This window comes from Bos grunniens, chromosome 18 (assembly GCF_055505025.1).
Source record: "Bos grunniens cultivar Pamir isolate PY7600 chromosome 18, Bosgru_T2T1.0, whole genome shotgun sequence".
NCBI classification, from domain to species: Eukaryota; Metazoa; Chordata; class Mammalia; order Artiodactyla; family Bovidae; genus Bos; species Bos grunniens.
Window position 1 is genome coordinate 47,031,952 of NC_141182.1, and position 23,889 is coordinate 47,055,840.

The 23,889-nt window shown below is 38.8% G+C and overlaps 3 protein-coding genes across 27 annotated transcripts in view; 1 reads left to right on the forward strand and 2 right to left on the reverse strand.

Annotated features, from left to right (window-relative positions):
- Positions 1-175, reverse strand: part of ZNF567 (zinc finger protein 567) — a 42,831-nt gene extending 42,656 nt beyond the window's left edge. For 5 of the 11 annotated variants that reach the window (XM_086351905.1, XM_086351910.1, XM_086351893.1 and 2 more), the window contains exon 1: positions 36-175. The gene's annotated coding sequence lies outside the window, so the exon portion shown is untranslated. Of the gene's footprint in view, positions 1-2 lie in introns of all 11 variants that reach the window. The other 6 variants (XM_086351907.1, XM_086351895.1, XM_086351904.1 and 3 more) reach the window with 4 other exon arrangements.
- On the forward strand, positions 105-23,746 carry LOC147353714 (uncharacterized). 9 transcript variants are annotated; one of them, XM_086351875.1, is made up of 6 exons: positions 119-463; positions 807-989; positions 1,353-1,447; positions 5,766-5,892; positions 6,679-6,774; positions 21,747-23,746. In XM_086351875.1, exons 3-6 carry the CDS (start codon positions 1,439-1,441, stop codon positions 23,441-23,443), a joined length of 1,929 nt encoding a protein of 642 aa, XP_086208001.1. In that variant the 5' UTR covers positions 119-463; positions 807-989; positions 1,353-1,438; the 3' UTR covers positions 23,444-23,746. The 9 variants fall into 9 exon arrangements, with proteins under 9 accessions (XP_086208000.1, XP_086208001.1, XP_086208002.1 ...); XM_086351876.1 differs by having other exon boundaries at positions 195-463; positions 813-989; XM_086351874.1 differs by lacking the exon at positions 807-989 and having other exon boundaries at positions 105-463.
- The window catches only part of ZNF382 (zinc finger protein 382), an 83,000-nt gene continuing 68,873 nt past the window's right edge, over positions 9,763-23,889 (reverse strand). For all 7 annotated transcript variants that reach the window (XM_086352003.1, XM_086351999.1, XM_086352001.1 and 4 more), the window contains one exon: positions 9,763-10,458. In XM_086352003.1, the coding sequence (XP_086208129.1) occupies positions 10,418-10,458 (41 nt within the window). In that variant the 3' untranslated portion in view covers positions 9,763-10,417. The remainder of the gene's footprint in view (positions 10,459-23,889) is intronic.

Here is a 23,889-nt window from a genome sequence, read left to right on the forward strand (position 1 = left end):
ACCCGCCCAGCGCCCGCTGGACCTACTAGCCTCACCTTTGAAAGAGGGACAGCCGTCTGCGCCTGCGCACTCCCGCGCGAGCTCTGCCTCCCAAGGGTCTCAGCGGCCTGTCTTCACTGCCGTGGCCTCGGCGCGCGCCTTCTCGACATCCGGGCTTTTGCGGCCTTGAACTACATTTCCCACAGTCCCTGGGTGGCTTTTGAAAAGAACTTTGATCTTTGGTTCATCTCTAGTTCCCCTCCGAAGTCCTCCTCGCAGTCGTCGCCCTCCTAGTGGTAATCGGAGTCTGGGCACGGCGGGCACTCGCAGTGAGGAAGCCCCCACCCTCTGGCTCACACTGGGCGTGTGGAGCCTGCGTGTAAAAAGTGCGTGTAAGCGTTTGTGGCCGTAACGAGGCGGGTGTGTGTGCAGTGATGAGGCCGTGACAGGTGCAAAATGTGGGACCCATTGGCTCTGATGTGAGGTAGGTGACACTGTGGGGCTTGAGATCTCCCTTCAGAAGACGGTGCTGTTGTTACCTAGTGAGATGGAACCCAGTGTTAGTCGCTCAGTAGTGTCGGACTCTGCAACCCTATGGACTTGCTTACCAGTCTCCTCTGTCCACGGAGTTCTCCAGGCAAGAATACTGGACTGGGTGGCCATGCCCTTCTCCAGGGGATCTTCCTGACCCAGGGATCCAACCGGGGTCTCCCGCTTTGAAGGCAGATTCTTGACCAACTGAGCCACCAGGGATGCCCAATGGGGCTTTTAATTCTGTTACCGGGTGGGAGTTTGGTTGTGTCTGGGACAGAGCTTCATTTCTGCAGTTCTAGGTTTAACATCGGGACGGAGGGGTTCGGTTGAAGATCTCCCTGAGAGAATATATGCTCCTGTAAAGACAGACCTTTACGATGCGTGTATTAACTGGAGTCTCACTAAAGCATATTCTACGCTGCCTTTGTCAGGGCACCCCCACCTCCAGTGCCCAGACTCCAGTGCTTAACACAAAAGTGAGTTATCAGTGGAGTGAGTGTTGCCTGCCTAGGGGCCAATTTTAGTTTCTATCCTTTCCTAGGATCTGTATCCTTGTATCACTGCTTTCTCTTTCCTCTTACTTTATAGCCAGGACCCCAACTGCAGAGAAATGGTCCTCCTGCTAAGGCCCTGGGCACAGTCCTTCTTGAATAGATAGCTGGATTCCCTCCTTGCTTTGAGTACGGTTGGAATTTGTCCAGCTTCTCTGTGATCTTTTATGTACGTGTGTTTGGGATCTGGGAATAGGAGACATAAAATGAGAGAAATGTTCTAAATTAGCACATTGGGAGCTCAGAGACAAGATCATCTCTCTTTTTTTTTTGAACCCTCTTATTCAGCAACACTTTCTTTGGACTGTGAATTTCTTCTAAAGTGGAAACAAGAAGAAGACTAATAAATACTCTGAATTCTAAAAAAAAAAGCCATGGCCCATGTAAGTTGGTGTTTTGTTCCTCATTGAAGAGGTCCTTTTTTTTTTCCTTTATAGGTTCTATGCATATTTGCATTCTTTATCCTGATATTGTTACCTAACTGAATATCATATAACTTGCCAGTGAGTGGGTAAATGATGCTGCCATGCATCCTCCTCCATATTTTCTGTAAGTTTTTTTTAAAATAGAATTGGTATTATTTCTTTCTTTTTTTTCTTTTTATTTTATTTTTTTTAAATTTTATTTTTAAACTTTACATAATTGTATTAGTTTTGCTAAATATCAAAATGAATCCGCCACAGGCATACATGTGTTCCCCATCCTGAACCCTCCTCCCTCCTCCCTCCCCACACCATCCCTCTGGGTCGTCCCAGTGCACCAGCCCCAAGCATCCAGTATCGTGCATCGAACCTGGACTGGCAACTCGTTTCTTACATGATATTCTACATGTTTCAATGTCACTCTCCCAAATCTTCCCACCCTCTCCCTCTCCCACAGAGTCCATAAGACTGTTCTATACATCAGTGTCTCTTTTGCTGTCTCGTACACCAGGTTATTGTTACCATCTTTCTAAATTCCATATATATGCGTTAGTATACTGTATTTATGTTTTTCCTTCTGGCTTACTTCACTCTGTATAATAGGCTCCAGTTTCATCCATCTCATTAGAACTGATTCAAATGTATTCTTTTTAATGACGGAGTAATACTCCATTGTGTATATGTACCACAGCTTTCTTATCCATTCATCTGCTGATGGACATCTAGGTTGCTTCCATGTCCTGGCTATTATAAACAGTGCTGTGATGAACATTGGGGTACACGTGTCTCTTTCCCTTCTGGTTTCCTCGGTGTGTATGCCCAGCAGTGGGATTGCTGGATCATAAGGCAGTTCTATTTCCAGTTTTTTAAGGAATCTCCACACTGTTCTCCATAGTGGCTGTACTAGTTTGCATTCCCACCAACAGTGTAAGAGGGTTCCCTTTTCTCCACACCCTCTCCAGCATTTATTATTTGTAGACTTTTGGATCGCAGCCATTCTGACTGGTGTGAAATGGTACCTCATAGTGGTTTTGATTTGCATTTCTCTGATTTGTCAGATAGTTTTTACCAGCAAAAAGCATCTGTGGTAGGCAGAATAATGACTCCCCTCCAAAAAAACTGTCTACATGCTAATCCTAGAACCAGTGAACATGTTACCTTATATGGCAAAAGAGACTTTGTAGAAATGATTGAATTAATGCTTTTAAGATGGGAAGATTCTCTTGGGTTATCTGAAGAGTCAGAGTTAAAAGAGGATGTAAGTATGGAATATGTATGCGTCTGTTTTAAAAAAAATACATTACTGAACTTTGAAGATGGAGGAAGGGGGCCATAAGCCAAGGAATGTAAGTAACCTCTAGAAGCTAGAAAAGGCAAGGAAATTGAACTGGAGAGAGCTGCCAAACCTCTCTCCATAGTCCTGCCAAAACCTTGATTTAGTCTAGTAAAACCCTTTTGGACTTCTGACCAACAGATAATAAATGTGTTCTTTGAAGCTACTGCATTTGTGGTGATGTGCAGTAGCAGTAGAAAACTAATATACCATCTGAGTTTACAGTTTTCTTCATGGGGAGACTTTAATTTCTTTAATAGATAAATAGCTCTGGTATTTTATTTTTTCTTGAATTAGTTTAGTAATTTGTGCCTTTCAGGGAATTAACTTATTTCAACTTAGATGTCAAATTTTTTGGCATAAAGTTGTTTGTAATATTCCCTTATTATCATTTTAATGCCTGTCAGATCTATAGTAATGCACCCTTTTAAATTCCTGATATTGATAATTTATGCCTTCTTTTCTTGATCAGTATATCAATTTTATTGTTTTTTCCAAAGAACCAGCTTTTAGTTTTAGTTTCTCCCTAGTTTGCCCTTGCTGTTCACTGATTACTGATCTTACTTATTCTTTCCTTCACTCTGTATATTCTAGATTTAATTTTATCTTATTTTTCTAGCTTAAAATTCTCTTCTTCCATCCATGAGTTGTTTAGAAGAGTGCTCTTTAACTTCCAAATATTGGGGGGGGGCTTTTTTAGATCTTTCTGATAGTTCATTTTTAATTCTGTGGTGGTCAAGAGATGTACTCTGTCATTTCTGTCCTTTTAAGTTTATTGAGATTTGTCTTATGGCCTGAATTGTGGACAATTTGGTGAAGGTTCCATGTGCAGTTTAAAAAAAGGGGTATTATACTGTCTTTTGGTAGAGTGTTTATCAGTTTTGTCTGTAGTGGTGATCAACTCTTCTGTATCTTTACTGATTTTTGTTGTTGTTGTTGCTACTTGGTCTGTCAAATACTGAGAGAAGACTGTTGAAACCTCTAGATATAATTGTGGCTCTGTCTGTTACAGTTCTGTTAATTTTTGCTATATAGTAATCTGAAGCTGTGTTATTAGGTGCATGTTATATCCTCTTGACACATGGATTCCTTGATCATGAGATGTTCCTGATAATACAGTATTCTTGTCTTGAATTCTGTTCTCTTTAACATAAATACTTTAGCTTTTTTTTATTGTTTTTTTCATAGCATCTATTTTTTTCATCCCTATTAAAAAATTATTTATTTAGCTGCGTTGGGTCTCAGTTCAGCGCACAGAATCTTTGTTGCATCTTGTGGGATCTTTCGATGTGGTGCATGGACTCACTAGTTGTGGCACAAGGGCTCAGTGTTTGCCACAAAGGGGGGCTTAGTTGCTCACTGGCATGCTGAATCTTAGTTCCCCAGCCAGGGATCAAACCCACGTCCCCTGAACTGCAAGGCAGATTCTTTACCACTGGGCTACCAGGGAAGTCCCACCATCCTTTTATTTTAACCTATTTTATGTGTATCTCATATAGCAGCACATAGTTTGATTCTACTTTTACCCAGTCTGACAATTGCTGCCTTCAAGTATCTAGACAGGGGTTAGCAAATTGTGGCATACTGGCCAAATGCAGCTCACAGCCTTTTTTTGTATGGCCTTCAACCTGAGAATGGTTTTGCATTTCAGAAGGGTTATAAGTAAGTTAAGAAAAAAGAACGTCATGGGGGCTGTATGTGACACACAGATCTTGAACTCCTTATAGGGTAGATTGCTTATCTCTGCTTCACTTAGTTCTTCTTCTGGGGTTTTATCTTGTTCCTTCACTTGGAGGATATTTCTCTGTCACCTCATTTTCCTCAGTTTACTGTTTTTAATTTCTTTTTTCTGATAGGTTGGTTACCTTTTCCATCCTTGGAGAAGTGGTCTTGTAGGAGGTGTCCTCTGTGTTTCAGCAGTGCTCCCCACTCTGGTCACTAGAGCTATATGCTCTAGGTGTGCCCTGTATTTGGACTCTGTGGGTACTTCTGTTGTGGGAGGCTGACTACTGTGAGCAGTCTGGTAGGCGTGGCTGGCTTGTGGTCTGGTTGTCTAACAAGCCCTTTAAAATATCTATATCTATTTATTTATTTGGATGTACTGGGTCTTAGTTGTGGCACGTGGGATCCAGTTCCCTGACCAGGGGTTGAATGCCGGACCCCTGCACTGAGAGCGTGGAGTCTTAGCCACTGGACTGGACTATCAGGGAAATTCATGGCCCTGTCTTATGCAGAGGCTGATGGGCACTGGTTGGCAGAGCTGGATCATGAGACTGCTGGCAATGGGGCCTCAGAGGATCTGAGAACTAATGTTGGCCCACTGGCACGGTGAGGGGGCAGAGCTAGGTTCTGAAGTAGGTAGTTGTGAGGCTAGGGTCCTAGATCTGGTGTCAGCATGCTGGTGGATGGGAGCCATTCCTAACATGGTCCCGAAAGCTGCTATTGGCCTGCTGGTGAGTGGGCTATTGTATCAAGATCATGTTGAAAAAGACCAAATGAGGTGGGAGATATACTCTGTCCATCTTTGGAAAATATAGGCTGCACTGGATGTCTACTAAAAAATTTGCATTAAAAAATGCTTAGTCATAATGGGGAAGAAAAATCTTCAGGTCCCTTTTCTGAAGATGGAGATTGTCATAAGTTATTATGGAAAAATTTAAAAACTTTCAACTATTTATCTTAGTTGGAAACCTCTCTTTATTTTCTTAATTTCTAGATGAGTGATTAACAGTTTTCCACTCTATGCAAGAGGATGTGTGTGCAGAAACTGAATTGTTTAAGAGTATGTGGGCAGTCTCACTAAATTCATTTTCGACCCACACAAGTTTCCAGCCTGTATACTCACTGTATCATCCCTTTCCTGCATTGACTTCTTTAGCACTGCTTTTTCCTTTTGAAAAATGTTTCTTATAATTTCAAAAATAGTACTGTGATTTGCCATTTTAGGGGTTGGTGATGTTCAAAGATGTGGCTATAGACGTCTCTCAGGAGGAATGGGAATGCCTGAACCCTGCGCAGAGGAATTTGTACAAAGATGTGATGTTGGAGAACTATAGCAACCTGGTTTCACTGGGTAAAGTTATCGGTCTCTAATAATTCAGAATCTGTTCCTTGGAGTTTCTGCTTTCTGTACTATGAATTTTAGGGCTGCCTTTCAAATAACAAGATGAATTTTCACTTTGTGTAGAAGTGAGCACAGTTGGATGGAGTTACACCTTCATTTTCTCTGTCCTCATACTTTTCTCTGGCATTTCTTATGATTGACTTTCTTCCTTAAAAATTAAGGAGCAGAATTAAAATTCGATACCATTATAGCATAACATGGTCAAAGAAACCAGGCTTTGTCTTTTGTTTCACTTGCAGTGTACCAAACATGCCAATGTTCTAGTGCAGATAAAGCTGAACACATGGGTCCTGGGTGCAAAGCTCATTAACCTTCTCAGTTAGTGTAATGGACCGAATCAAAATATATCACTTACATTTACATTCAAAGGAACACTATTCCATTTACTGTAAAGTCTGTACTCTCTTTTAAACAATTTGCATTTGGAAATTACATTCTAAGAACTTTACATTTACCATGGAAAAATATCTGAGAATAAGTATTTCCGAAACTCCTTTTTTTTCTCAAAGGAAAATAAGAAGAGAAAGCTTATATAATTTAAATAACATTTTACCTTAAACATTATTTGTTTCTTATGATCCTGAGTTTATCTGTATATGAGAATTGGACTCTTCTTTCTTCTCTAGACCTTATTAAGTATCTTCTTGTTCTAGAGGCTTTTTAAAATAAATTCTGAAACACAACATTTGAATACTTTAATTTCAACCTCATCTCCATTTCTTTTCTTATAACCAGGACTTTCTATTTCTAAGCCAGCTGTGATCACTTCACTGGAGCAAGGGAAGGAGCCCTGGATGGTTATGAGGGAGATGACAAGAGAACGGTGCCCAGGTGAGTGAGCAGGAAGTTGTTGCAAGGAGTAGGCCAACTGGTCAGACTGTTGGGCTGGTAAAGTTATTTTAGACAGACTAATTAGGGAAAATCTGGTTTAAACACTTATTACAATGTTATAGTAATCAAACAGTGTTGTACTGGCATAAAGACAGATATATAGATGAATGGAGTAGAAGAGAGTCTAGAAGTAAACCCTCAGATATATGACAAGATGACTTTAGATAAGAGTGCCAAGACCATTGTATGAGGGAAAAGACTGTACTCTTGGTTTTGGGGAAACGGAATACCCCACATGCAAAGGAATAAAATTGTATCCCTACCTTACACTATATACAAAAATTAACTCAAAATGGGTCAAACAAGTAAATCTAAGACCCAAAACTATAAACCACCTAGAAGAAAATATAAGGGGAAATGTTTCATAACTTTGGATTTGGCAGTAATTTCTAGGATATGACACCAAAGGACAGGTAGTCAAAAAAGACAAATGTCAAAGTTAAAAAACTTCTGTCCATAAAAAGATGTAATCAATAGAGTATTTTTTTTTTTTTTAATTCATGCAAGTTCTTTTTACTAGGAGATGAGAATACAATTTTTAAACATCCTAAGGATGGGTCTTCCCTGGTAGTTCAGTGACTAGGACTCCGCATTCCCAGTGCAGGGGGACAAGCTTCAATCCCTAGTCAGAGTGGGGCGGGGGGACTAGAACCCACATGCTGCAACTAAAAGGTCTCACCTGCTGCAACTAAGACCTGGCACAGCCAAATAAACAAATAGATAAAGAAATATTTTAAAAAATCATTTAGCTTTAAAAAATAAATAAATAAAAATAAATGTTATAAAGATATTTTCAATCTAGTAGTGGATCAAGAACATATGAATATATATTCTAATAGAATATTTAGGAAAACTTAAATTAATAAGAAATTGTGAAAAGTAAAGAAAATGACTACATTGAGGAGATAGAGATGGTAGAGGAATGATTGGAAAAGAATGATTGGTCCTAAGACCTTAGGAAAGTATACGGTCATTCATGAGGTCATAAGGTTCATTCCACAAGACCAGGTTCATTCCACAAGTCAGAGGTCTTTGATGATGTCTGTAACTCACAGTACTCCGGAGCTATGAGAAGAGTTGTTTCTGTTATTTGAAGCCACCTAGTTTGTGGTACTTCGTTAGATCAGCTCTTGGAAATTAATACAGAGGGGGAACATGGAAAAGTAATATATATTCTCCTAAGTGTTTTGCTTTCATTTAAGATGTTATTTTAATTATTTTTTTATACCTGGTGAGGCCTTTCCTTTTGCATAGGTGTGGTGATTTCTTTTTAAAAAATTTCATCTTGAAATTTTGAATCAGCCTTACCTTGAGTATTCCACTTGATCATGATACATATTATTTTTTTATTCACTTTTGGTTTTGGTTGGTAAAATTTAATTGAAGATTTTTTCATGTAAGTTGATGGGAGATATTGGCCTGTAGTTTTTTTGTGTGTGCATGTATGTGTGCTGCCTTTGCCTAATTTTGGTGTAAGAATAATAGTGGCTTCATAAAGTAAGTTGACAAGTATTCCCCTTTCATCTTTTTCTGGAAGAAATTGTGTAAAACATTCTATAAAGGTTTGGTAAAATTCTCCAGTGAAACCATTTGGATCTGGATATATTTTTTAGCCTCTTTTAAATTATAAATTCAATTGTATTAATATAATAGTTATAGGACTTCCCTGGTGGCTCCGCTGGTAAAGAATCCACCTGCAATGTGGGAGATCTGGGTTCAATCCCTGGGTTGGGAAGATCACCTGGAGAAGGGAATGGCTTACCCACTCTAGTATTCTGGCCTGGAGAATTCCATGGACTATATATCCATGGATGGCAAAGAGTCAGACCCAGCTGGGTGACTTTCACTTTCTTTCTTTCTTTCACTTTAATAGGACTATTCAGATTTCCTGTTTCATCTTTGGTAGTTTTTCTAGTTTGTGATTTTCAAAGAATTGCTTCATTTCTTCTAAGTTGTCAAAGTCATGAGTGTAAGTTATATATGGTATTCTTATTATCCTTATGATGGATTATATATATATATAAATGTATATATATATAATATCCATGTATATAAAGGGCATAGATGTCCTTATAATCCTTCAAAAATTTTTTTCTTTGAGATTTTTTATTTCACTCTTGGATTGTTTAGAAACGTTATTTGGAGGTGTTTGGAGATTTTCTTGTCTTTTATGGTTTGATTTTATTCTGGTCTCATGTGAAAGTTAGAGGAGGCTATCTACAAGAGTCTTCCCTCACTACTGACATCAATTCCACTTTCAAGGGACTCCCTGGTGGTCCAGTGATTAAGAATCTGCTTTCCAATGCAGAGGGGGTGGGTTCAATCCCTGGTTGGGGAACTAGGATCCCACATGCCATGTGGTGTAGCCAAAAGACTTTTTTAAAAAGTTGCACTTTCAAGGGTTCCCAAGACCACTGTAACATTTGATAAGTCACTAAAAGGATTCCTGGAATTCACTGAAAGTTATCATCCTCACAGTTAGTTTGTTATAGCAGGAGACAGATTAAAATTAGCTAAAGGAAGAAGTACACAGGGCAGAGCCTAGACCCAGAGTTCCAAGTGTGGAACTTCCCATTGTTCTCTCCCAGTGGAGTCATGGACAGTGCTAACTTTCCCCATCAGCTATGTGTAATAATATGCATTTGGGCATATTGCCAAATAGAGAAACTCACCTGAGCCTTAGTGTCCAGAATTTTTACCATGGTTCCTTGTTGGTTACCCATGTGGCTGACCTTTAGTTTCTCGCCTCTTAGGAGGTAAAGCTGATAGCTTTAGTCTCCAGTCTTTTTGAAGGAAAGTTGATACTTCATGGCTGAAACCTTCCATCATAAATTTTATCATTAGATTTGTCTGGTGGCTTTGGCCCTCAGGTAAACAAAAGACACTTTTTGTAGAGGTCACCTCCCTGGAGATGAAGACAAAAAAACCTTTCTTCAGGTAAGGTTAAATTCTTTATTATATATCGTAGAACATATTCTATATGATTTTGATTCTTTTAAGATTCAAGATTTGCTTCATAACCCAGAATATGGTCTGTCCTGGGGAATGTTCAATGTATGTTTGAAAACATTGTGTATTCTGCTGTTGTTGGGTAACATGTGCCATGAATGATGATTACATCATATTTGTTAATGGTCTTGTTTGTTTCTTCCATATTCTTGCTGATTCTCTGTCCAGTAGTTCTATCAGTTGCTGAGATTAGGGTATTTGAGTCCCCAGCTATAATTGTGATTAGTGTATATCTCTCAGCTCTGTCAGTTTTTCCTTCATGTGTTTTGGAGCTCTGTTAGTAGGGCTTATTAATTTCTTTACTCTGAAATCTACTGTATCTGATACTAATACAGCATTTCTATTTTCTTTTGATTATTTACATGATACATATTTTTGAAATGAGTTTCTTGTAGTCACCATGTAACTGGGTCATGTTATTTATCCATTGTGTCAATCTCTGTCTTTTAATTGGTGATGTAGATCATGTACACTTAAAATAATTATTGATGTATTAGGCTTAAGTCTGCCCTTTTGTTATCTTCTGCTGGTTCCCCCTGTTTCTTGTTCTTGTTTCTTTTATCTTGCTTACTTGTCAGTTGGGCTTCCCTGATGCCTCAGTGGTAAAGAATCCACCTGCCAATGCAAGAGACACATGAGATCCTGGTTAGATCCCTGGGTCAGGAAGATCCCTGGAGAAGGAAATGACAACCACTTCAATATTCTTGCCTGGGAAATCCCATGGACAGAGGAGACTGGTGGGCTACAGTCCATGGGGTCGCAAAAGACTTGGACACAACTTAGAGACTAAAAAACAACCACCTATGAGTTACTCAAACATTTTTAGAGTTCTATTTTGATTTATAGTGTTTTTTTTAAGTATACTTTTTTTTTAATTTCAGTGTTTGTTCACACATGCACACACACACATTTATTTATTTAGCTTGCTGGCATTGAAATTTAACCATTTCAAGTGAAGTGTAGAAAGATTACATGCACTTAGGTCCTTTACTCTTTCCATTTTTTCTTTTGATTGTTTAAAGTATGACTTCTGCATAGATTGATCACTATGTAAGATACTGTTAGAATTTCTGTTTCAACCATAAAATAAGGTAAAGAAACCTGTGGAGTGGGACAGTCTATTATGTTTACTTTTATTTTTTCCCATTCTTGTCTTTCTTTTCTGAAGGTCTCGCCTTCTTCTATTATTATTTTCTTTGTATTTGGAGAGCGATTTTCAGCTCTTCTGTAAGGGCTACTTGTAATAACACGCTCTCTTAGTTTTCTTTTGTCTGAGAATGCCTTTATTTCTACTTCATTCCTCAAAGATAGTTTCACTGTGTGTAGAATTTGAGGTTGACAAGTTATTTTCTTTCAGCACTTAAAAAGTATTGTGCCATTTCCTGTTGCTCAACATGGTTTCAGATGACAAATCCAGTCTTTTGAATTGGTGTTCCTCACTATTTTAAAATATTTTTTTCTTTGTTTAGTTTTCAGAAATATGTGTTTTGGTTTGATTTCTATTTATCTATTTAGGAATTTTCTCAGTTTCTTGAATCTATAGATTTGTGTTTTGTATGAAATTTGGGAAGTTTTCAACCATTATTTCTTTGAACACTTTTTCAGTCCCACAGTCTTTCTCTCCTTCTGGGACTTTGATGATATGAATGTTGGATCTTTTGCTATTGTCCCACAGGAAATGAGGCTCTTTTTAAAAAAGTCTTTTTATCTTTGTTGTTCAGGTTAATACAGTTTTTAATTTCACTGAATCTAGGGTCTCTGTCATCTCCACTCTACTCTTGAGACCATTCAGGGTGTCTCTTATAACAGTTATTATATTTTTCATTCCATTTACTTTGTATAATTAGTATCTTTTAAAATATTTTATTTTATTATCTTTTATTGAGGAATAGTTGACTTACTATGGAGAAGGAAATGGCAACCCACTCCAGTGTTCTTGCCTGGAGAATCCCAGGGATGGGGGAGCCTGGTGGGCTGCCATCTATGGGGTCGCACAGAGTTGGACATGACTGACGCGACTTAGCAGTAGCAGCAGCAGTTGACTTACAACAGTAAATTCTTCTTTATGGCTAAGGAATATTTCATTGCTTATTACATCTTTTACCCATTCATCTGCTGATGGACACTTGGGTTGCTTCCATATCTTGGCTGTTGTGAACAATGCTGCTATGAACACTGGGGTGCATGTAGCTTTTGGAATTAGTGTGTGTGCATGTGTGTGTGTGTTTATTTTTAGATACATGCCCAGCAGTGGAATTGCTGGGTCATATGGTAGTTATGTGTTTAGTTTTCTAAGGAACCTCCACACTGTTTCCCCTAGTGGCTACACTAATTTGCATTCTCACCAACAGTGTACAAGGGTTCCCTTTTCTCCGCATCCCCGCCAACACTTGTTTCTTGGAGACTTTTTGATGACAGCAATTCTGACAGGTGTAAGGTGATACCTCATTATGGTTTTTATTTTCATTTCTCTGATAATTACAGATGTTTAGCATTTTTCTTGTGTCTGTTGACCATCTGTATTGCTTCTCTGGAAAAATTTTTTTTCATGTCTTTTGCACATTTTTAATCAAGTTGTTTGTTTTTTTGGTATTGAGTTATATGAGCTGCATGTTTTGGATATGTATCTTGGATATTACCCTATTGGTCATATCACTTGCAAATACTTTCTCCCATTCAATGGGTTAACTTTTCATTTTGTTGATGGTTTCATTTGCTGTGCAAAAGTTAAGTTTAATTAGGTCCCATTTGCTTATTTTTGCCTTTATTTCTTTTGCCTTTAGAGTCAGATCCAAAAATGTATTGCTTTGATTTATGTCAAAGAGTGTTCTGCCTGTTTTCTTCTAGTTTTATGGATTCAGGTCTTACCTTTAGGTCTTTAATCCATTTCCAGTTTATTTTTGTACATGGTATGATGGTATGATGAAATATTCTAACTCCATTGTTTTATGTGTTGCTGTCCAGTTTTCTGAGTACCACTTATTGAAGATACGGTCTTTTCTCCATTGTATATCCTTCCCTCCCTTGTCATAGATTAATTGATGATAGGTGTGTATGTGATTGAGATTTTAAATTATCTTTTTAAAATGAACCTTAGAATTCCCATTTTTCTGATATTTGCCTTGATTTCTCTAAAGAAGAGGAAGATCATAAAGACAGTGTGAGGGCAGAGTACTTTGTTTTCATGTTTCCCCTACAACCAGACTTTTTCTTGTTGAAGTTTCAATTTATGATTTTTCTTAAGTAATTGCCATTACCTGATCTTTCCACCTGGTTTTCACACTCATTTCATCTAATGGTATAAACGAGGAGGGGAACAAATACAATTGATTTCTGGTAGCATCTAACTTGGCTTGGAGATTAGTGGGGAATGTATATACTCCAGTAGCTAGTACCATTGAGTTTTCTGGGTCCTGTCATAATGTTTTCTAGAGAGAATGGAATATTCTGTTTAATCGGAGGGTCTTGTCTGTCTGAATTAGTTAAGAACCAATGCTGTAGAACCATCAATTCTGTGTGTTTCTCCCTGATTTCTATCCCCTTCTACATCCCCAGAGGTAATCATTATTTTATATTCTGTTATGGTTACTCTATTTAAAAACTAGTTTACCACATTTGTGTATGCCCTTATATACTATATTGTGTTTTGCTTGTTTCTTTTATAAAAATGATAATGAGTATGTGTCTTCTGTGATTTAGTTATTTTGTACCATGTGGTTTTACAAATTTTCCCAAATTACTTTATACCTGATTTCATTTTCACAGCTATATAATATTCCATTCCATATTTTTCTGGTTGTTAATTCACTTCAGTTCAGTCACTCAGTTGTGTCTGATTCTTTGTGACCCCATGAATCGCAGCACGCCAGGCCTCCCTGTCCATCACCAACTCCCAGACTTCATTCAAACTCATGTCCATCGAGTCAGTGATGCCATCCAGCCATCTCATCCTCTGTCGTCCCCTTCTCCTCCTGCCCCCAATCCCTCCCAGCATCAGAGTCTTTTCCAATGAGTCAACTCTTCGCATGAGGTGACCAAAGTATTGGAGTTTCAGCTTTAGCCTCAGTCCTTACAATGAACACCCAGGACTGATCTCCTTTAGGATGGACTGGTTGGATCTCCTTGCAGACCAAGGGACTCTCGAGAGTCTTCTCCAACACCACAGTGCAAAAGCATCAATTCTTCGGCGCTCAGCTTTCTTTACAGCCCAACTCTCACATCCATACATGACCACTGGAAAAACCATAGCTTTGACTACACGGACCTTTGTTGGCAAAGTAATGTCTCTGCTTTTCAATATGCTATCTAGGTTGGTCATAACTTTGCTTCCAAGGAGTAAGCATCTTTTAATTTCATGTCTGCAGTCACCATCTGCAGTGATTTTGGAGCCCCAAAAACTAAAGTCTGACACTGTTTCCCCATCTATCTGCCATGAAGTGATGGGACCAGATGCCATGATCTTAGTTTTCTGAATGTTGAGCTTTAAGCCAACTTTTTCACTCTCCTCTTTCACCTTCATCAAGAGGCTTTTTAGTTACTCTTCACTTTCGGCCATAAGGGTGGTGTCATCTGCATATCTGAGGTTATTGATATTTCTCCCAGCAATCTTGATTCCTGCTTGTGCTTCTTCCAGCCCAGCGTTTCTCATGATGTACTCTGCATATAAGTTAAATAAGCAGGGTGACAATATACAGCCTTGACGTACTCCTTTTCCTATTTGGAACCAGTCTGTTGTTCCATGTCCAGTTCTAACTGTTGCTTCCTGACCTGCATACAGGTTTCTCAAGAGGCAGGTCAGGTGGTCTGGTATTCCCATCTCTTTCAGAATCTTCCACAGTTTATTGTGATCCACACAGTCAAAGGCTTTGGCATAAACAAAAAAGCAGAAATAGATGTTTTTTTGGAACTCTCTTGCTTTTTTGATGACTCAGCAGATGTTGGCAATTTGATCTCTGGTTCCTCTGCCTTTTCTAAAACCAGCTTGAACATCTGGAAGTTCACGATTCACGTATTGTTGAAGCCTGACTTGGAGAATTTTGAGCATTACTTTACTAGCGTGTGAGATGAGTGCAACTGTGTGGTAGTTTGAGCATTCTTTGGCATTGCCTTTCTTTGGGATTGGAATGAAAACTGACCTTTTCCAGTCCTGTGGCCACTGCTGAGTTTTCCAAATTTGCTGGCATATTGAGTGCAGCACTTTCACGGCATCATCTTTCAGGATTTGGAATAGCTCAACTGGAATTCCATCACCTCCAGTAGCTTTGTTCCTAGTGATGCTTTCTAAGGCCCACTTGACTTCATATTCCAGGATGTGTGGCTCTAGGTGAGTGATCACATCGTCATGATTATCTGGGTCATGAAGATCTTTTTTGTACAGTTCTTCTGTGTATTCTTGCCACTTCTTAATATCTTCTGCTTCTGTTAGGTCCATACCATTTCTGTCCTTTATTGAGCCCATCTTTGCATGAAATGTTCCCTTGGTATCTCTTGAAGAGGTCTTGAAAAGACCTTGAAGAGGTCTCTAGTCTTTCCCATTCTGTTGTTTTCTTCTATTTCTTTGCATTGATCACTGAGGAAGGCTTTCTTATCTCTCCTTGCTATTCTTTGGAACTCGCATTCAGATGCTTATATCTTTCCTTTTCTCCTTTGCTTTTCACTTCTCTTCTTTTCACAGCTAATTGTAAGGCCTCCTCAGACAGCCATTTTGCTTTTTTGCATTTCTTTTCCATGGGGATGGTCTTGATCCCTGTCTCCTGTACAGTGTCACGAACCTCATTCCATAGCTCATCAGGCACTCTATCAGATCTAGTCCCTTAAATCTATTTCTCACTTCCACTGTATAATCATAAGGGATTTGATTTAGGTCATACCTGAATGATCTAGTGGTTTTCCCTCCTTTCTTCAATTTGTCTGAATTTGGCACTAAGGAGTTCATGATCTGAGCCACAGTCAGCTCCTGGTCTTGTTTTTGCTGAGTGTATAGAGCTTCTCCATCTTTGGCTGCAAAGAATATAATCAATCTGATTTTGGTGTTGACCATCTGGTGATGTCCATGTGTAGAGTCTTCTCTTGTGTTGTTGGAAGAGGGTGTTTGCTATGACCAGTGCATTCTCTTGGCAAAACTCTATTAGCCTTTGCCCTGCTTCATTCTGTACTTCAAGGCCAAATTTGCCTGTTACTCCAAGGTTTTCTTGACTTCCTACTTTTGCATTCCAGTCCCCTATAATGAAAAGGATATCTTTTTTGGGTGTTAGTTCTAAAAGGTCTTGTAGGTTTTCATAGAACTGTTCAACTCCAGCTTCTTCAGCATTACTGGTTGGGGCATAGGCTTGGATTACCGTGATATTGAATGGTTTGCCTTGGAAACGAACAGAGATCTGTCATTTTTGAGATTGCATTCAAGTACTGCATTTCGGACTCTTTTGTTGACCATGATGGCTACTCCATTTCTTCTAAGGGATTCCTGCCCACAGTAGTAGACATAATGGTCTTCTGAGTTAAATTCACCCATTCCAGTCCATTTTAGTTTGCTGATTCCTAGAATGTCGACATTCACTCTTGCCATCTCCTGTTTGACCACTTCCAGTTTGTCTTTATTTATGGACCTGAACCTATTCCAGGTTCCTATGCAATATTGCTCTTTATAGCATTGGACCTTGCTTCTATCACCAGTCACATCCACAACTGGGTATTGTGTTTGCTTTGGCTCCATCCCTTCATTCTTTCTGGAGTTATTTCTCCACTGATCTCCAGTAGCATATTGGGAACCGACCGACCCGGGGAGTTCCTCTTTCAGTATCCTGTCATTTTGCCTTTTCATACTGTTCATGGGGTTCTCAAGGCAAGAATACTGAAGTGGTTTGCCATTCCCTTCTCCAGTGGACTACATTCTGTCAGACCTCTCCCCCTTGATCCGCCCGTCCTGGGTGGCCCCACACGGCATGGCTTAGTTTCGCTGAGTTAGACAAGGCTGTGGTCAGTGTGATCAGATTGGCTAGTTTACTGTGATTATGGTTTCAGTGTGTCTGCCCTCTGATGCCCTCTTGCAACACCTACCATCTTACTTGGGTTTCTCTTACCTTGGACGTGGCGTATCTCTTCATGGCTGCTCCAGCAAAGCACAGCCGCTGCTCCTTACCCTGGACTAGGGGTATCTCCTCACAGCTGCCCCTCCTGACCTTGAACGTGGGCTTCCCAGGTTGTTAATTAGATTGTTCATAATTTTTTGCTAGTATATACAGTGGTTGGAGAAGGCAGTGGCAACCCACTCCAGTACTCTTGCCTGGAAAATCCCATGGACGGAGGGGCCTGGTGGGCTGCAGTCCATGGGGTCACTAGGAGTCAGACACGACTGAGTGACTTCACTTTATTTTTTCACTTTCATGTACTGGAGAAGGAAATGGCAACCCACTCAGGTGTTCTTGCCCCCTCTATGGGGTCGCATAGAGTCGGACACGACTGAAGCGACTTAGCAGCAGCAGCAACAGCAGCATACAGTGGTACTATTAATATTCTTACACATCTCCTGAAGCACATAGTATGTTATTTACTAGAACTGGAATTGCCAGGTCATAAAACATATACATCTTCAACTCTGTATTATAACAAATTGTTTTTCTACGTGTTGGTACTAATTTACATTACCACTGGCAGTGTGTAATAATTTTGGGTCTTCAACATCTTAACAACATTTCAAATTCTTAGACATTTAAAATTTTAGTCTGATGAGAATAAAATGGTATCTCATATCTTAATTTGAGTTTCCTTGATTCTTGATGAGTTTGAGCATTCTTGCATATGACTTACTTAACACTGGTGTTTCTTCTGTGAAGTGTCTATTCAGATCTTTTGCCCATTTTTCTTGTAGGTTACCTTTTTTCTAGTTAGACTTGTATCTTTTGTGTCTTGTTTAAGAAATTTATGTTGTTGTTTGTTGCTGTTTAGTCATTAAATTGTGTCCAACTCTTTTGTGACCCTAAGGCTCCTCTGTCCATGGGATTTCACAGGCAACAATACTGGAGTGGGTTGCCATTTCCTTTTGTAGGGCATCTTCTCAACTCAAGGATTGAACCTGTGTCTCCTACATTGCAAGCAGATTGCTTATCATTGAGCCACCAGGGAATCCCTTTTTATGTATACATATATATTGTTTCGGAGAAGGCAGTGGCACCCCACTCTAGTATTTTTGCCTGGAAAATCCCATGGACGGAGGAGCCTGGTAGGCTGCAGTCCATGGGGTCGCTAGAGTCGGACACAACTGAGCGACTTCCCTTTCACTTTTCACTTTCATGCATTGGAGAAGGAAATGGCAACCCACTCCAGTGTTCTTGCCTGGAGAATCTCAGGGACGGGGGAGCCTGGTGGGCTGCCATCTATGGGGTCGAACAGAGTCGGACATGACTGAAGCGACTTAGCAGCAACAGCAGCAGCAGCAGCAACAGCATATATTGTTTTTCATCACAAGCCTTACAGTTTTTCCATTTAGAGTTTATGTATTTATAGTGCAAGGTAGGGATCCAAGTTAATTTTTTTCCCTAGCTATAGCTATTTTTTCTAATATGATTCAGTAATTCTTTTCTCACTGATCTGCAATGCTTCCTGTGTGGATTTGTGGATCAACATGAATGAACCTTGAGGATATTATGCTAAGTTACATAAGCCAGTCACATATAGGAAAAAAAAAAAAAACAACAGCAGCAAATACTATAGGACTCTAGTGATATAAGGTATCTAGTAAAATCCATAGAAATAGAAAGTAGACTGGTGCTTGCCAGAAACTGGAAGAGGGAAGAATGGGGAGTTATTAATGGGTACAGAGTTTCAGTTCTGCAAGGTGAAAAAGTTCTGGGGATTGGTTGTATAACACTGTGCACATATTTAACACTACTACACTATACACTTAAAAGTAGTAAGATGGTAAATTTTATGTAGTGTGTATTTTATCACAATTTAAAAAATATTTTTAGAGGTAGTGGTAAAATTTAAGAGTTAGCAGTATATGATTGGTATTTAAGCCAGACTGTTATTAAGGGAAAGGGTGTAGATTAAAGGCTGACCAGAGCCTGATTTCTGGGACATTCCAACATTTAGAGGTCAGAAAGTGGAAAAGAATGCATTAAGGTGAACTGAGTATAAGTAGAGATGTAGGAGGGTAACCAGGAGAATATGGTATAAAGGGAGCAACTGGATTGATCAGTTGTGTCAAATGCTAGTAATGAGTCAAATAGAGTGATGACTGGCATTTGAGCACTGATTTTGGTAATTTTGTTAGTGACTTTAGCTAGCAATGTTTCAACAGAGTTATGAGAGTTGATATATTTCTTGGAGTGGATTACAGAGAAAATGACTAACATACAAAGTCACTTGATCTAAGACAGAATCAGGGAAAGGATGGTCTTTTCAATGAAGGGAGCTGATATCTATTGAAAAATAGGAATCTTGATTTCTGCCTCATACTAGGTGGATTATAGATCTAAATATAAAAAAACTTCTAGAAGATGATATGAGTGTATTTTATGACCTTGGAATCAGACTGTTTTAGAATTAACAATTTCTGTTTATCAAAACATTGTATTAAGAGAGCAAAGGGGCCAGCCTCAGAATGGGACAAGATACTTGCATTATGTAGTTGGTTATATATATAGTTGCATTATGTAGTTGGATATATATATCCAGAATATATTAAGGACTCCCTATAACTCAAAAAGACAGATAAACCCTAAAACTACCCAAATGTCCCTCGACTGAAGAATGGAGAAACAAAATATGGTTTATCTGTACAGTGAAATATAACTCAGTCATAAATGAAGCACTGATACATGCTACAACATCATTGAACCCTGAGAACATAGTAAGTGAGAACAGACGCAAAAGGTCCATATTGTATAATTACATGTTTATGAAATTTCTTGACAAATTCATAGAGACATAAAGCAGATTGGTGGTTTCCAGGGCATGGGGGTGAAGAGGAGAACAGAACATGACTGTGGATGTGAGGTTTCTTTTTGGCGTGATGAAAATAATCTGGAATTAGAGATCTGATGGTTGCAGAACATTGGGAGTGTACTATAAGTTACTGAGTTATACACTTCAAAGTGGTTAAAATGATGGATTTTATATGTACTTACTCCTAAATTAATAAAAATGAATGAAGTACTTGGATAGGTAATTTATTAAAGAAGATATCCAATTGTCCAATAAATATATGGCAAAGTGTTCAATCTTGTTTGTCATCAGGGAAATTAAAAATTAAACCACAGTGCAGTATCACAACACATCTGCCAGGACGCTTAGATATAAGAAGATTGGCAGTAACAAGTGTTGGTGAGGATATGAGGAACAGAAACTCTTTGAGAGTTTGATGGAATTGTAAATTAGAAAACTGTTGCATAACGTCAAATGGAGCTGAACAAATGCATATCCTCTGATGTGATAATTTAACACCTAACAGAAAGGAGTCCTATTTCCACCAAAAGAAATGTGCATGAATGTTCATATCAGTACTAATCATAATAGCCAGAAACTGGAAACAATGCAAATGACCACCATTAGGAAAATGGAAAAATAAATTGTTAGAATTGAATGCTTTATGTATCTGTTGGCCTCCAACTTTCTTTTCTGAAACAACCTCTGAAAAGCTCTAAGATAAGAAAGAATTTGTAATATCCTAGTTGTTACAAGAGACTAATGGTCTTATGACACAGTGAAAAAAACAGAAATAGACTCAAAACATGATTTTAAAGCTAATCAGAGGCCTTATGTGAGACTCATGATAAAGAATTGGAGTTTTAAAATTTCAATTTAATGAGAGGCTCTATTAGTTTGGATATAGGTTTGGCTGTATGTGACAGAGACCCAAAAATAATTGTAGCTTAGACTGTATAGTGGACTAATTTTCTCTTGGATTAAAGCCCAGGGTAGAGTGCTGACTATGCTCTGCAGAACCATCATGTGCCAGACATGACATCAAATGCACATTGCAGCTGGCTTTGCTGAGGAAGCAAGAAAATAACAGATATAGGGGGTGGGCCAGCTGACTCTTAAGAAAGTTCTCAGAAGGTACTGTATAATACTGCATTTCTTTAGGCAGAATCCAGTTGCATGGCATGTTCTGCTGCAGAGTGCTGGGACAGGCAATGTTTATATTGGGCAGCCTGTTCTCAACTAAAACCCATGGGTTCAGTCAGTGTATAAAAGGGAAATAATAGATATTTGAGAATAACTAGCAGATATCACAAAATACTTTGGCCTGGTGGAGTGTTAAAACATACAGACTCTTAGAGATTCTGATTCAGGTGATCTAGAATGTTTTGTAAACATCCATAATTGCAACAAAATCCCATGGTGATTCTCAAGTGGATCAAAATATGAGAACCGCTGACCTGTTAATGAACTCTCTCACGTTTCTCTCATGAGCTTTCATTTCTTTTCATTCACCTTACCCTTTTCATTGTTACATCATGGTATTTAAGAGCCCCTTAAGCCTTTCATTTCTTATGTGAATTATTTCCAATTATCTCTCTTTTCTGCCTTCTCTGATAGCTCAGTTGGTAAAGAATCTGCCTGCAATGCAGGAGACCCTGGTTTGATTCCTGGGTCGGGAAGATCCCCTGTAGAAGGGATAGGCTACCTACTCCAGTATTCTTGGGCTTCCCTGGTGGCTCAGCTGGTAAAGAATCCACGTGCAATGTGGGAGACCTGGGTTGGGAAGATCCTCTGGAGAAGGGAAAGGGTACCCACTCCAGTATTCTGGCCTGGAGAATTCCATGGACTGTATAGTCCATGGGGTTGCAAAGAGTTGGACATGACTGAGAGACTTTCACTTTCACTCTTTTCTATCAGAGATATTTCATTTCTCTTCTATCACAAAACTAGCAATTAAAATGTGCTTCTTTATCTTTCAGATTTGGTGTCCCAGTGTGAGCCCAAGAAGTTATCTCCAAAAAGAAACATTTATGAGACAGAATCATCCCAGTGGGCTATCATGGACCCATTTAAAAACCATAGTCCTGAGAAATCCATTTTCAGAGACATTCAGGCATGCAAAAATCAGTTTGAGAGACAACAGGGAAAACAGGAGGGCTATTTCAGGCAATTTATCAACCATGAACACATGCCCATTTTTAGCCAACATATTTTGTTCACTCAGGAATTTTATAATAGACAGAAAATCTTTGAATGTAAAGAATGCAGGAAAAACTTCAGTTACCATTTATTCTTTAGTTATCACAATGCTCATTCTAAAGAAAAACTTTCTGACTGTAAGGAATGTGCAGAAACTGTTGATACATCATACCTTACTAAACAGAGAATTCAAAATAGTAACAAGTACAATGAGTGTAAAGAATGTTGGAAGGCCCTTATTTATTATTCACAATGTAAACAACATTTGAGAATTCATAATGGTGAAAAATGTAAAGAATGTGGCAAGGTCTTTAATTATGGCTCAGAACTTATTCTACATCAGAGAATTCACACTGGTGAGAAACCCGATGGATGTAAGGAATGTGAGAAGTCCTTTATGCAGCTGTCACAACTTATTCAACATCAGAGACTTCACACTGGTGAAAAACCCTATGAATGTAAACAATGTGGGAAGGCTTTTATTTGTGGCTTTCAACTTACTGAACATCTGCCACTCCGTACTGATAAGAAACTCTTTGAATGTAAAGAATGTGAAATGACTTTTAGGCATCGCTCTCCCATTACCATACATCAGAGACTTCATACTCACAAGAAACCTTATGAGTGTCAAGAATGTGGGAAAACCTTTAATTATGGTTCAGAACTTATTCTACACCAGAGAATTCACACTGGTGAGAAACCCTATGAATGTAAGGAATGTGGGAAGGCATTTAGGCAACGATCACAGCTTACTCAACATCAAAGACTTCACACTGGTGAAAAACCCTATGAATGTAAGCAGTGTGGGAAAGCTTTTATTCGTGGCTTTCAACTTACTGAACATCTGAGACTCCATACTGGTGAAAAACCCTATGAATGTAAAGAATGTGGGAAGACTTTCAGGCATCGATCACACCTTACAATACATCAGAGAATTCATACTGGTGAGAAACCCTATGAATGTAAAGAATGTGGAAAGGCCTTTAGCTATCATTCAAGCTTCTCTCACCATCAGAAAATTCATTCTGGCAAAAAACCTTATGAATGTAGTGAATGTGGGAAGGCCTTTTGTGACGGCTTGCAACTTACTCTACATCAGAGGATTCATACTGGTGAGAAACCCTATGAATGTAAAGAATGTGGAAAGACTTTTAGACAGTGCTCACACCTCAGAAGACATCAGAGAATCCACACTGGTGAGAAACCTCATGAATGTGTGATATGTGGTAAAGCTTTTAGACTTCATTCACACCTTATTCAACATCAGAGAATTCATACTGGTGAGAAGCCCTTTGAATGTAAGGAATGTGGAAAGGCCTTTAGCTATCATTCAAGCTTCTCACACCATCAAAGAATTCATTCTGGGAAGAAACCATATGAATGTGGGAAGGCCATTAATCGTGGCTTACAATTTAACCTACATCAGACACTTCATACTGTTGAAACACCAGTACGTTTTCTTCTCCCCACATCTTAGTGTAGCATCAGAAAATTCTTTTTGGAGATATACATTTCCTTTTTTTCTTCAAGGAAAATGTTGGTAAAATACTGGGGTTCATTAGTATTGATTTATTTTAGTAATCTTGAACTCTTTTTTTAAGTGGGAAAATGAAGAATTATTAAAAGGAAAAAAACGCTCTGGTTTCAATGCTGTTTCTGAGTTATTGTAATTATCAGTATTGGAAGTAAATTTTATAAAACTGTTTTCTCTGAAACCAGTGAAGTGGGAAAGAAATAAAATGAAAACAGTTTCTTCCTCTCCTACAAATCCCTGAGAAAACCTGTATGTGTGTGTGGCTTCTTTTTTCATGATCAAACATATCTGCACATTGCATGTGTTTTGCATGTGTGCAAAAAATTTTACCCTTTATAGTGACATATTTCATAACATTTGCCTTTTTCATTAAATAATCATGGACATTT